General features: G+C 36.4%; 1 protein-coding gene across 5 annotated transcripts in view; it reads right to left on the bottom strand.

The window, feature by feature from the left end:
- Window positions 1–17,127, bottom strand: part of unc-13-4A (BAI1 associated protein 3) — a 232,930-nt gene that overhangs the window by 15,648 nt on the left and 200,155 nt on the right. For 4 of the 5 annotated variants that reach the window (XM_072300628.1, XM_072300627.1, XM_072300630.1 and 1 more), the window contains 11 exons: window positions 12,639–12,819; window positions 11,601–11,735; window positions 10,832–10,876; window positions 10,079–10,235; window positions 8,702–8,911; window positions 7,524–7,727; window positions 6,952–7,076; window positions 5,985–6,092; window positions 3,981–4,118; window positions 3,160–3,211; window positions 2,631–2,672 (listed from right to left, as the gene is read on the bottom strand). In XM_072300628.1, coding sequence (XP_072156729.1) covers window positions 2,631–2,672; window positions 3,160–3,211; window positions 3,981–4,118; window positions 5,985–6,092; window positions 6,952–7,076; window positions 7,524–7,727; window positions 8,702–8,911; window positions 10,079–10,235; window positions 10,832–10,876; window positions 11,601–11,735; window positions 12,639–12,819 — 1,397 coding nt within the window. The remainder of the gene's footprint in view (window positions 1–2,630; window positions 2,673–3,159; window positions 3,212–3,980; window positions 4,119–5,984; window positions 6,093–6,951; window positions 7,077–7,523; window positions 7,728–8,701; window positions 8,912–10,078; window positions 10,236–10,831; window positions 10,877–11,600; window positions 11,736–12,638; window positions 12,820–17,127) is intronic. The other variant, XM_072300631.1, reaches the window with a different exon arrangement.

Below are 17,127 nucleotides of genomic sequence, written 5' to 3'. Positions count from 1 at the left end.
CAGGAACCTCTGCGTTTTTTGATAATGCAAGTTGTTAATGTGAAAATGACAATGTTAATGATAATTTCTAAAAAACTCTAAAAGCTAAGGAAAGCAAAAGCTGAAAAGTGTACGCACTTAGAAGGTACACTACACTTTGAAAGCTGCATTCTTACTTCTCACGTTTTCAGAGAAATCAAATATTACACTTGAAAGTAATCTTTATTTGACTCTCTTAACTGCATCTATCCATCTTGTTGGGCTGGGGTATTTTCTTTTAGAGGGGAGTGGACTTTATCATTCAAAACTGGAAACAGACTTTTAAATTTCTCTATAAATCAACTTAGAATTACAAATACAAATGGACTAAAATTTTATTATCATGAAAAATTTGATCACGTTTTAATCAAATTTATACAAAAAAACTTAGAATGGAATACCTGGTGCTTCAAAAATTTACATTTTACTATTCTTGTAATACACAAGAAATTTAAAATACCCATTCAGATTGGACAAATTTGCGAAATGAAAGAACGATGCTCATCAATAAATTAGGGATTTTTTATGAAGTGGCCTAAAGACCCAAAAGATTAGAGATCGCGCTGTTCATACTGAAAAATTTACGGCAATAAAATCTTTAAGATGACAAAAAAGTCACTCAGGTACTCCTCTAAATACCATACAAAAGAACTGAAGATAAGTTTTCCTATTTATTACTTCGATAAATATATTATTTCAACTGGCCAGTTACAATGGAACAAAGTGACAAAAAAAAATAAGTGAACCGCTTTCATGAGGAATTAATCAAGTCAGTTGACTGAAAAAAAAAAAAAAAAATTCAAAAGACCGCTTTCGTCTTCTTAGATAATAGACAATTTCCATTTTTCAAACACTATGCCCAGTGGCAGCATGAGAAATAGTAAAGAAGTAAGAATGAGCAACAAACAAAGTTATTTAAACACAGCGGTTCTAACAGCAACTAGAACCTACAAAGTAGAGCTACATTGAGTCATTCCAGGTCCTTCTGGTTGTACATTTTTCACCCGGTCTTGAGGGGTCATTGAAGTTCAAAAACTTCAAATTTCTGTTAAAAATTGAACAAGCACTGGTCTTTCAAAAAAAATAAATAAAAAAAAAAATAAAAAACTGAAATTAGCAATGTAGCCTAACACTATTTCTTCACAAAGTAATTAGTTATTGAAGCTATTTGCTGTAGGGTGCATTTACATGAAACTGATGCAGTCGGTAAACCAGTAATGAAGTATTTTTGCAAGAAGCAGAAGCAATAATGTGAGATAAGTATGAACTGTACATGGTATGCATAAAGTTTACTTTGAAACTTTAATAAAATGTATTATCAGAAGCGACTATAAAAGGATGAAAACTGAAGCTGATAACAATCATTGTGAACGTAACGACTAATTATGTACAATGATGACAACTATGAACGGTGGATCTACAATGATCTTCACAAAATCATAATTCCTTGATGCAGCTTATGAATTGCAGATTTGAGTTGACGTTCTCAGAAAATTAAAAGATAAAGAAAATTGTGAGGGCACAATGAGCAGCCAGAAAGCTTGCAATTAATGGCTAGCACTTGTCATGCTTTAATAGAATAATGTTGGTACTTTCAAAGAAACTTGACAGCCAAGAGCTTAACTTCAAAGGAAAAGATTTAACTTGAGGAGACAATGTAACAAAAATAATTTATTCGTCTAAATTTGGTTGAATTTTAGAGGGGGCCAACGTTTGACTTGAGCGCAACAGAAGACAAACTTTACTTCTCTTCAAAAAACATTTTTTCCCCTGTATCATTCACATTCTTTGCAATGTGTGAAATCACCTCTACATTTCTCTTTCAAGTGTCATGTTTTGAGATGAAGTATAGTGACCTGGTGGTTGAAATCTATGTCCGTGCTACTAGACATAAAAAAAGAGGCGTACTATCTATGAAAATAATTGTCTGGTTCAAAAAGCAGCCTCAAAACTAGAAATTGCTGGACAGAGCCAAACCTGGCAACGCAGAGTGCCGTTCACACGGGAAAACAGCCAATAATTCCCCCTAAAAATTGTAATTTACCCCTAAAAGCTGGTGCTTAGGACCAAATAAATGAAAGAGAATAGACTCTTTGAACAACCAAAAAAACGTAATTTAACCTTCAGCCTTCTTACGTTCTTATTTTTCTTTTAAAAAAACGGATGTTTCCCTAAACTACATGGAATCTTTTTAGAGGCTAACCTGGTTAAAATTTGAAAATTTCAAAATAAGGGACACTCTAGGGCATTAAAAGAAGGCATTTCTGCAATAAACTCTTCATTCAAGAGCTCAATTATGAAAAATCTCCTGTCGGGCACAGGTACAGCAGTTCGGCTAACTATTTATTATTACAACCTACAAGTAATACAAAAATAATTTTACGCTCAAAATTAAAATGAAAAAACAACTGTGATAAGAGGATAATTGGCCCTCCAATCACAATTGAAATTCAACACAAAACACAAGCTATTTTAAATTACTAATGTTATTGTTGAGAAGACTTGGCTAATCTAAAATCACTAAAATGCAAAGCATATTATACCAACATAAGCTGTGAAGCAAAATGTAGAAGTAACACTGTGCTAAAAATTTTGTCAATTTTTATCAATACCTTAATATATCCTTCCATTACTTTTGTAAAATCCTTGGCCATCTATACATTGAAAATAAAAAATTTAGAGGTGGAAATATCTCAGGGCAGAAATTTTGAAGAAAGGTTCATAAAATTAGGTACTGAACAGAAAATTCTTCAGGAGGTAAAACGAGTTTATAGGGAACTTTCTTTTAAAGGTATGCGACAGCTTTTTTAAACCTTTAGTGCATCAAATTAAAAAATCGAGGAAATATCCACAAGAAAATAAAGAAATAAAAATGAAAATTGATAAAAAATGAAAACTTACTCAAAGTTGCACTCTATTGTAGTTGTTGTCATGAAAGCAGTACATTTTTACTTTTTTTTGGGCTAGGTAAGAGTGCAAAAAGATTAAAATTTTAATTATGCAGTGCATGTGAATTCGTTTTAATTCAGACTGATTTTGAGTGATTATATTTGAGGATATTTATTCATTATGACATTTAAATTATAATAACTTAATTTCCTACGGAATTGTTTATCAGACTGAGAAACTTTTTTCACTTACCAACTTCTCTAATTGTTTGTACGTTGAAGAAAAATATGGCACTCCATTTGTACTGCAATAGAAATCAGAATATGATGATAAAAACTCCTGATATAGAATTACGTTCACAAATGTTTGGGCATGGACAAGAGTATTCTAGCTTTCCTGAAATCTTTGAATTTTAGTGTGCAGATTTTAGTTTCAATAAAAGTACTCAAGACGATATTTAAAGTTGAGAAAGCTTAAGTTAGATTGGAAACTTAAGTTGCATTGAGTAAATTAAAAACCATTGAAAAGTTTGCAGAATGCATTTCCAAATCAGCGGGTTTTGAATAAATGTACTTTTTCACCTTTTTCTCTTGATGTAAATTTAATGAATTTTAGGAAGCGATGGCCATTTCAGCATTATTGCTTCTTCAGGTATATTTGATTTTAGGCGCATTCTGCGCGCTGTGTAACTAATGGACAGCAACCAAAGTTAGCAGCAAAAAGTGATAATCACCGTTTTAATCATATGTTAGGGCTTGGTGATATTTTTCCCTTTTTAGATTATTACTTCATTTTTCCATTTTTTCTTCTTATGTGCATGATATGTACACAAATCATGATCAAAATCAAATAGACCTGAAGATAGGTTAAAACATACAAAAATGCAGCTATGGAATTTGAACAGGAAAAATTACCCTTTTCAAATGCAACAATATTTTGTTTTCCCTCAAACTAATTCAATCGGGATAAGTTATACTTTCATGATTCAAGATATCGGATCAAACAGTGGGACTGCTAAGTTAGACTTATTGATAAAAAAAAAAGTCCAAATGAAATACTTGTGTAAAACAAACCTTTCAAATAAGCTGTTGTAATGATGAAGTCCTCTTTGAAGATCAACAAGCATGGCTGTGACCAGTTTCGCCAGAGATTTAACTTTTGATTCTGGATCACCTGGATGACCAGCAACACCTCTGTATGTTTCCTCATACCTATAGAATACATTTCATTAACATGGAATTCAGAATTCTCGATAGTAAAAAAAAAAACATGAAAGCCTCGCTGTTTGACATCAGTACACTAAGATTTCTAAGACTATATATACGAGAACCAAACAGCAGTTTCAACACCCTATTATTGGGGATGGTGACCCCAGGTGCAGTCAGCCAACAGCTAACAACAGAAGTACCTTTTCCAATGAAAGGCTGGATCTTTTTTGTATCAATGTACACATAATTACAGCAAAATACAGGGTGGGCCAGAAGTTCCAGGACGGTCGGCTAACTTTTGAACGGTTCGAGATAGAAAAATGAAACTTTGGGAATGTTCCTATGTCAAAGGGGACCATCTTATGGGGGAGTCAAAATTTTGGTCCCCCCTAAGGGAGGGGGTGGGGGGCCCCCAACTTTTTTTTTTCAAATGGCAACCCCTATCTTAAGATACCTCATTCGAAAGACCATAAAAAACTAAGAATTTTGGCGCAAACCGCAGATCAATATCTTAATTTTTGACCGAGTTATGATAGGGTCAAAGGTCAAATTTGACCTATTTTCAAAAAATCACAGCTCCGGTTCAAATCATCGTAAAGAAAAAAATTAAACGGGAAAATTTACTAAATTGTGTTCGCTTTTTTGTAAAAATTGCAGAAATCACTTCGAACTAATTTTAAGGGGGGGTTCGGACCCCCAAATACGTCAATTCAAAGGTCATTCAATTTTCCCGCGGAATAAGCCAATTTCCCCTAGATTTGCCTCCACATTATCTCAGTAAGGTCAAAATCAGTTCAACATTACGTTGGGCAAGTCCCCAAATTTCAGGAAAAGTTAAAAAAAACGCAATTTAAGGTAATTAAATTTGACCGTTTAAATTGGGCTTTTTTTAACTTTTCCTGAAATTTGGGGACTTGCCCAACGTAATGTTGAACTGATTTTGACCTTACTGAGATAATGTGGAGGCAAATCTAGGGGAAATTGGCTTATTCCGCGGGAAAATTGAATGACCTTTGAATTGACGTATTTGGGGGTCCAAACCCCCCCTTAAAATTAGTTCGAAGTGATTTCTGCAATTTTTACAAAAAAGCGAACACAATTTAGTAAATTTTCCCGTTTAATTTTTTTCTTTACGATGATTTGAACCGGAGCTGTGATTTTTTGAAAATAGGTCAAATTTGACCTTTGACCCTATCATAACTCGGTCAAAAATTAAGATATTGATCTGCGGTTTGCGCCAAAATTCTTAGTTTTTTATGGTCTTTCGAATGAGGTATCACAAGATAGGGGTTGCCATTTGAAAAAAAAAAGTTGGGGGCCCCCACCCCCTTCCTAAGGGGGGACCAAAATTTTGACTCCCCCATAAGATGGTCCCCTTTGACATAGGAACATTCCCAAAGTTTCATTTTTCTATCTCGAACCGTTCAAAAGTTAGCCGACCGTCCTGGAACTTCTGGCCCACCCTGTATAACCGGAGGACCTACCCACCGTTCTTCGTTTAATTGATACTGCGGCGGATGCGCCCCCTGACCACTTCCCCATCCAACTCCCAAAGTGCTTCGTGCCTCAAGCATTACATATTACTCCTATGCTTTCATATTTTAGAGTAAGATATGTTCCTTCTTCATATGTTCTTTCTTCACTTCTGATTATCTTGTTCTTTGTCTGAAGAATGATGCTTGTGCTAGTACAAAATTATCATTATCTGAACATCATTAAAAAACATGTGAAAACTTGACAGATGCGATAAAACCTTGAAAGTTTGCCGCTGTATCAGACTGACAAATTAGTTTCCACAAGATTATGAATAGTATCCAACAGCAACAACAAAACAGCAAAACAGGAATAAAAAAATTAGATTCAAGTTACCATTCTAATGTTCCTTTCTTCAAGGCAGAGATGATTTCCCCACGAACTTGCTTGTTGAATGGACAACATTTCCAAAACGCTTTAGTTGATGATAAAAGCCCCAAGCACCTATGATCATGAAACAAAATGAACAAGTGGGTTACCAACTTGGCAAGTATTTAATTTAATTATTGTTTCATTATGAAATAATTTTGATTGAGAGAAAACTTATGATCCACCATTTCCCCTTAAAGTAAGAGAAGTCTCAGGTGAGGGCACAATCACTAAAAGCAAGGGCTTCAGTAAGTGACTTCATTGAAAAGTTAACTGTCATGCTAGCCATAAGATACAAACTGTCACTTACGATCAACCAATTTAAAGGATCTCAATTCCCATTGTATTGATTTTCATTAATCTGTCACATACAGGTTCAATTTTCAAACCTCATCTTGCTCAAAAGGTTTCAATGAACTTAAAAGAAGTAGGTATAACAAATTAGAACACTGAATCCATCATTTCACGTGCGATCTCCTTTGGCCACTTCTTCATGAAGCACATTCTCAGTTTCTCTATGTTGACATTGTTACTTTAAGTCTTTGTAGATTCTGTATTTTAGGGTGGTTGAATTCGATTGTTGTTTGGGGCAATTTTAATAATTAAATAAAAATAATATTTGTTCGGCAGGATTTTATATTTATAGTGAGTGTGCAACTCCATACCTTTTCTCTATGCACATAGTACTGAATGCTTTTTTTACTGTAAACGATGATTATTTTTTGGAGAAAACTGGAATTCGGTCTAAGTCCTTTAAGACTCTTGCTTTTAATTTAGGAATACCATGATGCATGCCATTTAAATAATTCTTATTGAATTCTAAAGCTTAAAAATAAAGATAATTTCCATTCACTTTTTTGATGGAGAAAATTGTTGTCCGTGTGCAGCTTGCGCAAAGCTTGCTTGGTAGAAAATGCTTGATATTAAAACATACCTGAGAAGACTTTGGAGTCGGTTCATTGAAATTCTATGGTGTGGAGGGAATAGGTAACGGTGTTTCGAGATGAGTTGAAGGGAATAATCTAAAAACACATTAAAAGACTCAGCCAACCAATCCTCCTGGAAAAATATTTTGCAATTAGTAAAAGCCACAGCGTCATGGCTACCGCCACCTAGAGTATGATCCCAAAATCTGATCTTAAATTCTTACAAATTTTCCTATGAGTGGTGCTGTTCCTCCGAGTAAAATTCCTAAAGAGTGTGAACAGTTGTAAACATTCAGAAATCAAGAATTTTACTACCAAATTTCTTAAAAAAATTTGGTATCAAGAAGGTAAAGCAAAGTAGCTTGTACTTTTAATGTAGTTTTTTTTGTTTTTTTGTGAAAATTAGGTAGTACACGAGCGTTTAATTTTTGGTCTATTTTGCTACTTTTATACAAGTTTTTTACATTATTTTGGATTGTAAATTTTACACTATGTGCTATTTGGGCGTCTGCCCCTTATTAGAACCACGTATTGAGAGCCCAAGAAGTGAAAATGTGGGAAAAATACTGAGGATACTCACCTCTTCTTTTGATAAAGTGTCAGAATTCCACATCCTCTCAAGTTCAGAAAGATGATCATACAAAATCTTGAGGTCTAAATTTGATGAGCGGCTAAATGCAGACCAACGGACTGCAGCTAATTGTAATTCTGTAACATCACCCTGAATTGCATGTTGATGCAAAATCATCAGAGCAACATGAGGTAATTCTCCACTCCATAATTCCTGGAAATCAGTGATGAAAATATAGCATTAGTTCGAGAATAAAAGAAAGTTGAAGAAGAAAGGAAAGTTGTCTAAGATCCTGACTCATCAGATAAGTATTGAAGATGGATTGCACATTTAAATTTTTGGGGAGGCATCATATATTAGGTACGGACATAAGGAATATATGGGTCCCAACAGTTGGGATAAAAACCAAATCTTCTCAAGGTATCTTGTCCCAAGTTCTTGGCATGATCGAACTGATCGCACTAATTAAGTAAAAAAATCTTAGCTCATTTTTACTGTTTAGCCAAAAAAATGACTATAACCCTGGACATGAGTCTAAAGAATCATTCGTAACGTTGCAAAATATGGATGAATGAAAGCAGATTCGGCTACGAAATAGAAGTTCATCGTAAGTTTCTGTCAGAGATCTTCTAGAGCTAAACGCAGTACAGTTTTCAAATCTACCACAAAACCTCTGAGCACAAGCCTAGGCAGTCTCTTTTTTCCTGAGGATGATTAAATATTCCATTGCTGCTTTTGTTTCAATGTTTGATGAGTCCTTTAGATTTACCGATTTTATGTTTTAATGAGATTTATGCTTCAATCTACTCGGTACTAGATGACAAGACAAACAGGGCTATACCCAAGTTGTTCATAGAAGAGTAAGAAGAAGAATGCCCTTGACTGGAAATTTCAAGAGGAAAAATGCACAGTACATGCATGACTTTTTTATGATATGGTATTGTTGAGATACGAATAGTATTGTTGCTGATTTATTTTTAGTGTTTTCAAATATACATGGTGAAAAGTCAATCGAAAGGAAATACAGTTTTCATTTGAAATTGTTGACATTGGTGAGTCTGCATAATTTTATGTATGGGGAATAGTTACGCCAAATATTCGTAGATGATGTCTCCTTCGATACAAATTTTAGGTATGAAAATAATGATTTTCAACAAGAGGAGAGTACTTAGGTACTCATTACTCACCCCGTTGTGACATTTGGACATTTCATAATTAATGAACACAGTGTACAGTCTCTCTTGCTGCTTCAGATCGGACCAGTTATCCTCCTCGGATGTACCTCTATCCTCTCTCGTAGAAAGCCACAATTTCAGCCTGATACGACCTTGGATGTTCGACCTTTGTGTTCGAGCCTCCAGCTTGTACCAGCCCTCTCGACCAGTTGACGGTAAATCCTGTGAGACAAGAAATTAAACGTCCGCTTTTAAGTCAACATGTCTAATGTGAAGTTCGTAGAAAGATAATCACTCAGCACAACACTGAACTCACTGGACTGCTTTAGGTATTGTTGCCGCTTAATCGGCCCCCAAGAATTCAAAGTGACCCATTCAATGTCCTAAATTGGGCCCCAGTTTTTAAGGTAACACCGAGTATAAATAAACTGGTGAGACACTGACTGATATTAAAAAACATTTGAAGAAGGTAAGTAAGCAGACCATAACATGACAAGTGAATCCTTGCAAGGAATGCAATCCTCATGAGGATAAATAAGCGAAGCGATAAACAAACCAAAACGGAGGGTTTGGAGCTTTCTGGAATTTAGAAGCCTCAATAATTTTGAATAGCACAGTGCTAAAGAGACTGCGAGGAGGAAAAAATAAACTATATTATTGTGGACTTTCAAATATTTTGAGAGAATACCTGCGTAGGAGATTGAGGGAGGGAACACTGAATAGTACATTCTTTTAAGGGGATGTGGTTCAGATAGGCAAATAAAAACTACTTCTCCCTCATACAAAAAATCAAGAACCTCAAGCACCTTTAAATATTCAAAGAATTTACAACAAGCCGCATGCTCACAACCCAAAATCTTGATCACAACCTCACAACAACCACGTTTGTTTTGTTTGTTTACTATAGTCGAAACTTCACTCCCATTGGTTCCCGCCAATTCTAGTGGCGCGCTCGGCAAAATATACAAATTAGCGCGCCACTTTTCAAATTAGCGGGGAGTCCTTTGGTTGCGCGCACACTGAAAATCGGCATTAGACCGCCTGTGCTAGCTTTTTTCTGAGTTGTTTTCGGACCGTGTAGTAGGATAAGGAATCCACTCCCTGGATCCGAATTTCATGGTCCAAATTCTCCAAAAATTCCCCCAGCCACCCTTGGGCTGTAAACCGGAAGGGGGGGGGGGGGGGGGGGGCTCAATTTTATACGCTGGGCTTCATTTCGAAAGCAAAGTCGAATAATTTCCTCTCTTTTTTCTCGTTTTGCCTTGAGGAATTTATGTTCCTATCAAACTTGCATATTCCTGTGAATCCTGTGAATAATCAAAATTATGAGTAAGACAAAGGAAAATTGACAGATTAAGATACATTCTGAAATCAACTTTTGAGGGATACCTGTAAAGGAATATTGACACATCCTAGAAAATCATCTTGACTACCAGATCGCGCACTTTGGGCTATTTGCTTAAAAAATCGTCCAAGACCCTTGACTCCTCTGACTTCGTTCAATTTACTGACAGCGTCAAACACTGATGATTCATCATCATGATCCCTGCAAGTAAAGAAACAACGAACATAACTGTAATATATAGTAGTGAGCGTGTAGCGTGATAAGTTTTTATAATGTTATAATGTTATAATGTTATAATGTTATAATGTTATAATGTACAATTGTTGATGATGCAGGTATATAACGTCCCTCTTTCCACCCATGACCCCCATGACCCATGCTTTGCCCTTCATCCCATCCATTGCTATCAATCGTAGTTGCATCTTCCTTCGCCTTTTTCCATTCCCGGTGGATTATGCTAGTTCGCAAATACGTATATTTCTTTCAGAATTTATAAATGGTAAAAAATGGCACATGAGGGGATTACGAAAATGACCTCTTTTCTTCTTGGAAAGTTCAATTTACTCGTATCAACCCCCACTCTTGAATGTTTACCAGCAACATGAGGATTCCACGAATTATACCAGTCCCTTGGCTCATTTTTTGAAATCAGGCGATTTCAAGGAGGAAACTGATCGATATTGAAAAGGATTCCAAATAAAGTCCTCAAATATGTAAATATTTAGTCCTCTGCAAAAAAGAAAAGGAAAAACTAAATGACCACTAGTTGCGAATAAAGGGATGACTACAGAACTCACCAAATGTCGAGATGAAGAATATCAGAGGATACGTCGTCAATATCACTGAAACATAAAAAAAAATTGATAAATTTAACACTGAAAATGTAAAAATCCACATTTTTCTGAACATATTGATGGTAAAACCAACAAACAACTGATTTTGATCGCGGTGTTTGAAGATTTCCGCTTATAATTTACTTTCTTCAGAAGAGGCTTCTCGATTTTTCAGCTCACAATTTTCAGGGGGTAGGGTCGAAAGGGCGCATGAAAATCAATCGAAATTTTACGCAAAAACAATGATTAGCTGTTTTTGAAAAAAGTAAAATGTGAATGGAGGTTTGCATCGTCGCAAACATCAGAGATAGGTTTGTTGCTTTCAGCATTGTTATGCAACTATGTAATCATACTGACTGATAGAGCTTGTTTGTGATCTTGCAGACTTTCTTTGCTGATAGAGGGACACTATCAACTGTAAGAGAAGCTTTATTTTTTTAGACGTGAAATTGACTGCAATTTGCAATGAGGAACCACTATTTCTGGCGCATTTTAGAAAAAAAACATGTGTGCCATTAACTTCCCTACGTAGGTAGGTGCTTTTATGAATAATAAAAATTCCATACTCCTATTTCTCTTAGCTTTACTAATTCAAGGTGCTCTTTATACTTTGCTCGTAAGGAAGGATGAACGGATTTAATAGCTCAAGAGGCTTCTAAATACATGGATTAGGTATATCAAGCGATGTGATTCATGGGTGCATCAATGAAACTGAACACAAAATGACCCTTACAATCGAAATTTCTCGTTCCATCTCGGATTCAAAGTGTGCGGCCTTACACTCGTGGCTCGAATGAACTTTGCAGGTACAGCAGAAATACTATCTCGGTGTTCTCGTCTGTCTTTCCTTTTGAAACTAAGCCTGAAGCTGGAAAAAAAGAAGGAGAGGAAAAAAATTAGAATCCTGAGGAATACATTCTTGTAAAATTGGAAGGAATTTTGCCGAAACAATTCAGACCAGAACGTCTCACACGCACGTCTATTAAACAGCTATTGATGATTTTGGTCAGCATGGTGGAAATACGCACGGAATAACTCATGAGCCGCTATTAACTTCACTTAAAGTGTGATACTTAGAGTGTGAAAACAGGCCTCTGAAAAAGGAATGAAATGAAAAAAATTGAAATCTTCGTTTGCAATTTTTTGGCAGAACGAATCCACCGATTAACATAGCAACGTGATTTTTATTAACATATCAACACGGATTTTTATTTGCAAATATTCATTTTTTGTTAATATAATTTTTGGTAGGTGGATGAAATGGCATACCAATAATTTTATCTTTGGAGTATCAAGATATTTGTTCTTGGTTGTTTGTGATTTGTTGTGTCTGGTTGGTTTGTTGTTTCATTACATCATTTCAAGGTCCTCGATTGATTTTGATTTCTATACTTTCACGGCCTCCGGAGGAGACTGTCAGTAGATGCCAGTCAAAAGATAAAATTATTGGTTTGCCATTTTATCCACCTACCAAAAATTATATTAACAAAAAATGAATATTTGCAAATAAAAATCCGTGTTAATATGTTAATAAAAATCACGTTGCAATGTATCGGTGGATTCGTTCTGCCAAAAAATTGCAAACGAAAATTTCAATTTCTTTATTTCATTCCTTTTTTACACTTTAAGTGAAGTTAATAGCGGTTCATAAGTTATTTCGTGCCTAATGATAGACGAGAGGGTTTTCATAATAAATGAGAGTTTCAAATAGAATCAATTGAATGAAGCCACATTAGATCTGAAACTTTTTGAATGAGTAATCTGTTTTTACCTATGGTGTTTCCTGAGTTTATCGTGGTGCTCATATTTATTGTCCATAGGATCGAGTCCACCTTCGGAGAGGGCCCGACAGTTGGTGGCTGATCTGCTGGGCCCTGCGGGTGAGCATGGGGAAGACTGTGGACTTGGATAAGCCGGCTGGATTCCCAGCATGCAGAATGGATCGCTGAAACCTAGAACAGAAAATTTACGCATTCCAGTGGCGAGGCGAGGATAATCGATTATCGATATTTTCCCAACTGAAGCTATGACAAAGAATCGATTCTTAAGGTGTTCGTTGTGAACACCTGGTTTATCGATCCTTTTCCACAGGTTTAAATGGCAGATCAATCGATGTATCGCAAAGCGCGCCACGCCACTGACGCATTCCATCAATCAAACAGCGCGCCTCCTTCCCATTTCCCATGATCGCATTCGACTCGTGTCGGAAAAACACATTATGCTCGATAAACTTCATACAAGCTCTTTAAGAGAGAAATGCATCTTATTGTGTCATTTAATAAAACATCAACGAGACCCTAAATCTTTTACTGAAAAAAATGTCGGTCTGAATCGGCTTGAAAAGGTTTCGCAAAGACGTTCGGCGTGTAATTATTTCTAAAAATAAATAGATAAATAAAAACATAAATAAATAAAGTATAAATACAAAGTAAAGGACACTAAATTGCTTTGTTTGTAAATTAAATAAAAAAATCAGAAATTTAGATTGAAAATATCTAGACTCATACCATAATTCATGAACTTTAAAACCCGTACCTTAATAAATTGAGCTGCAATTAAACTACGAATGTTTCACTTTACCTATTACTTTTAAGATCAAGGATATCACACGTGCAAAATTACGGTTTTATTTTGGAGGCAGGGATAATTATTTTGGTTTTCACAGCGCTGAGTTTATGGCGGTGGGCGCCGTGTATGTCAAACATTGTGTCTGGCAGTAAAAAATGAGAGAATAATAGGAGGAGGGAGAGGGAGAAAAGGGGAAAGAGGAGATGGAGAAAACAAAGTGGTCTTGGAGCAAAAAAAATCCGAAAAAAATGTACCCAACCCAAAGACGGTTTGCAGGGGGTGGTTCCATGGTGCGTGTGTAATAATAATCGCGAAAAAGTAAAGTGCTGGCTGATCCTATTCTCGAGTTATCACAATTTGAAATTTTCATAGTAACTGCAAGTTTTCTCTTAATTCTGATCCGGTTTTTTTTATTTATTTGTCCATTGAGTCGATGTCGATAGATCCACGTATGTCGATTTACGTTTTTATATTTTATTCGATTCATACCCTCTCGTTGCATGCAGACTTCCTATCATACTCTTTTTTTAAACCAAAAAATTCGCCTTCTGCTGTGTTTGCAGCAATTGTTGTTACGAATATGTTATGCGTCCTCATTTCATCTAAGTACATATTCAACACTCTGAAGGCGTTTTATGTGCGCAAGTAGCGCAATCTGTTGGAGAACGAACGAAGTAGGGACTAAGCGATTCATGCAATCTCACTTCTGTTGTTCTCCAACAGAGTGCTCTACTTTCGCACATAAAACGCCTTCAGAGAGTCAAGTATGTAATGAGCTGAGATCAGCACGCACAACATATCAACAACGACAATTGCTGCAGACGCTGCTGAAGGCGCATTGAAAACGACCGTAATTTACGCGTTGAAAAATATTTTAGCTAAGCAAAAAGAAAAAAAAATATCTCTAGGAGAGAATATGCTACAGAATGGGCCCATTCAAACAAACGAAATTATTTGCACAATCTTTTAATTGCAGATAAGCTTCTTTCGCATAAAGTAGTCAAAATGTCAATATTTGAAAATGGGAACCTGTATGAGACGGAAGATTTAATTCCTGGATTGCGCGACACCCTGATCCACCACCCGTTGAGATCTAGAAAGCGGGTGTTGCCTGAACCTGCTTTTCAGCTACCACTTTGGATTTGGAACCATATTTGCAAGAAACGTCAGTTTTTTACTTAAGATTTAGATTTTATGACCAAAAAAAACAACTCATGGAATCGATACCTCACTTGGCGTTGTTTCATGGTAATGATTGGTTCACCCCTACGGCGGTAATTTGAGTGGGGGGGGGGGATTGTTCAGAATTTCAAGCATTAATTTATTCATTCCGGAAATCTAATCCACGAATATTTTTATATATTTCATTCTACTATCAATATGTCTTGAATCAGCAGTCGTACTGAACGGGGAGAAAATCGATCAAAAACAGTCGACACCTCGCATTTCCAATCAACAGCAACTTCAAATTGCGATACCTCGAAAATTGGATCAACCAAGTTTTTAATTTTTCTCAATTTTAAGTCTGCGCGTATCATAGATTCACTCACTGCAAACCGTTTTTTGGATACATTTTTGTCCCATTTTTTTGCCTCAATACCACTGTGAGGATGAGAAGGAAAGAAGAGTGATTTTTTTTTTTGAAATTTGCGAAGGATATATGATATGGCACAATCCGTTGTAATTATTAAAGGGGCGCATTCATGCAAAAGGAAACTATGTTGCACGCAAAACCTATTAATGCACAACATTCCTTTTCATTTAAATAAGTCCAAAATACATATCCACTCAAGGATTGAAAAAATCTCGGAGTGAAATCCGGAATGCTCTTTAATCCGCAGCATGTAGAGCTGCCGAATTACTCAAATCGTATGAATGCGGAGCAAAATCTACTCCTTCTGCTGAGAGAAATGCGTTCCTAAGGAGTGGAATGGGCCCCCAGGTGAGGTACATGAATAAAATACTAGACGTGATATGTTTTCTCTTCAAACTTTCACGAGATTTGGAACTTGAGTCACACGATGAGAAACCTTGAAATCAAGTCCTAAACAAGATATGAGTATGTTAACAATGAACATTTGTTGGGAGGAAAAAAGACAATATACGTCATTTGAGGGGCTTGAAAGACAAGGCGCATAAGTTCAGTTTATATTATTTCGAAAAAAAAAAAGAGTTTTTCTTGTCTTAAGATTTTTTGAGATTATAATACTTTTCAAGAGTTGACGCAACCTTAAAAGTGATGAAAGGACTCGTTTTGGGATTAAGCAAACCATAAGACGAGTTTTAACGCCACTTTCGATGTTGCAACTAACTCCAAAAAATATTATGAACTCAAACAAACTTAAGACTGGAAAAGTGGACAATAGCGGTTTTCGCACGTTCCGGTTCAATTGGATTGTTGGGCAGCTACCTACGCCCAGAGTGAAATACATTTTGGAACCTATTCTAATACTGCCAGCAGCGAGAAGTGATAATTATATCGTAGGCTTCGTGGTAAGATATTACGATGCACAAGTGATCGTATATGATACCGTAGAATATTTCGTAATTTACCTCAGAGAAGGCGGCTAAAATTCAATCAAGAGAGATAAATCCGAAATTGAAGCCCTTTCTCTCCTGAATACGTGTATTTATGGACCTGCTCCTCGATTGTTGAATCGTTATCGAATGCCTCTGATCGATAAATCCCTATCTTAACAATGCTATATATCGATCAAGGTCATTCGATAACGATTCAACAATCGACCCGCTGGGGAGGGTAAGCCTGGCCAGGTTGTTTCCCGCGATAAATCAATCGTATTAGAGCATGTGTTTCTAATAACAGCAACAAGGCTGGTTGCATGGCGCGGCGCGGAGTTCTCCGGTGAATAGGTAGAGAAGCGCGCGATGCGTGCAAGATCAGAATAACCGAATTTGACGGCCTAATGAACTGAGAACAAGGCCAAAATCAAGTGGGTCGGGGATGGAGCTGCGCCTGATAGAATTTGGACCGCAACCGGGTGCACACTATTCGCCGAGGCGCAGAGGCAAATTCATTACTCTATCTTGTGCTGGCGCGGCCGCGGCGTGTCAGCCGGGTTGCGTAATGTCATTTACCCGGCGCGAGTTTTAATCTAGCGACAACCGTCTATCGCCTACCACCCGTACCGCCATTCCAAGGAAAAACGTCTTATGAACTTTCTGGTGTCGTAAAATTTCCTTTGATGTGTTAAAACAATTTTGGACATTTTTTGAAATATTTTTCCTTAGATTTTTTTTAATATTATTATCTTCGCTATTTTAACTAATATTTCTAGAAATCTCAATGAAAAATATTCCCAGTTTTTCTCTGAAATAGATATTTTACCAGAGGTCGTTTCGCAACATTGGAATGTTTATATGGCGTTTCTCCTTGGCGCGGCGGAATACCTACGTGCTCTTGCTTTCAATTTGTTGTAATAGTCTCACGCTCAGACGCACCTCGCCGACCTGCGAGATCAAATTCAATGTTTCTGTAAATGTTCCGAAATTTCAGAGCCCTCAGACTCTCATTACGGTTTTCTCTCCTCTATCCCTGTCTCCCTCTCGCCATATTTCGGCACGACTGAAATTACGGTCCGAGGTAATAGAGGGAAACTCGTTCTAAAATTCAAGGAATCGAGGTGCTCCACTTGTTTTAGCTCTTTCAATTTTTGTTGATTTTTAGGATTGAG

The sequence above is a fragment of the Bemisia tabaci genome, chromosome 5, assembly GCF_918797505.1.
Source record: "Bemisia tabaci chromosome 5, PGI_BMITA_v3".
Taxonomy (NCBI): domain Eukaryota; kingdom Metazoa; phylum Arthropoda; class Insecta; order Hemiptera; family Aleyrodidae; genus Bemisia; species Bemisia tabaci.
Note: the sequence above shows the minus strand (reverse complement) of the source record. Positions and strands in the feature narration are given on the sequence as shown.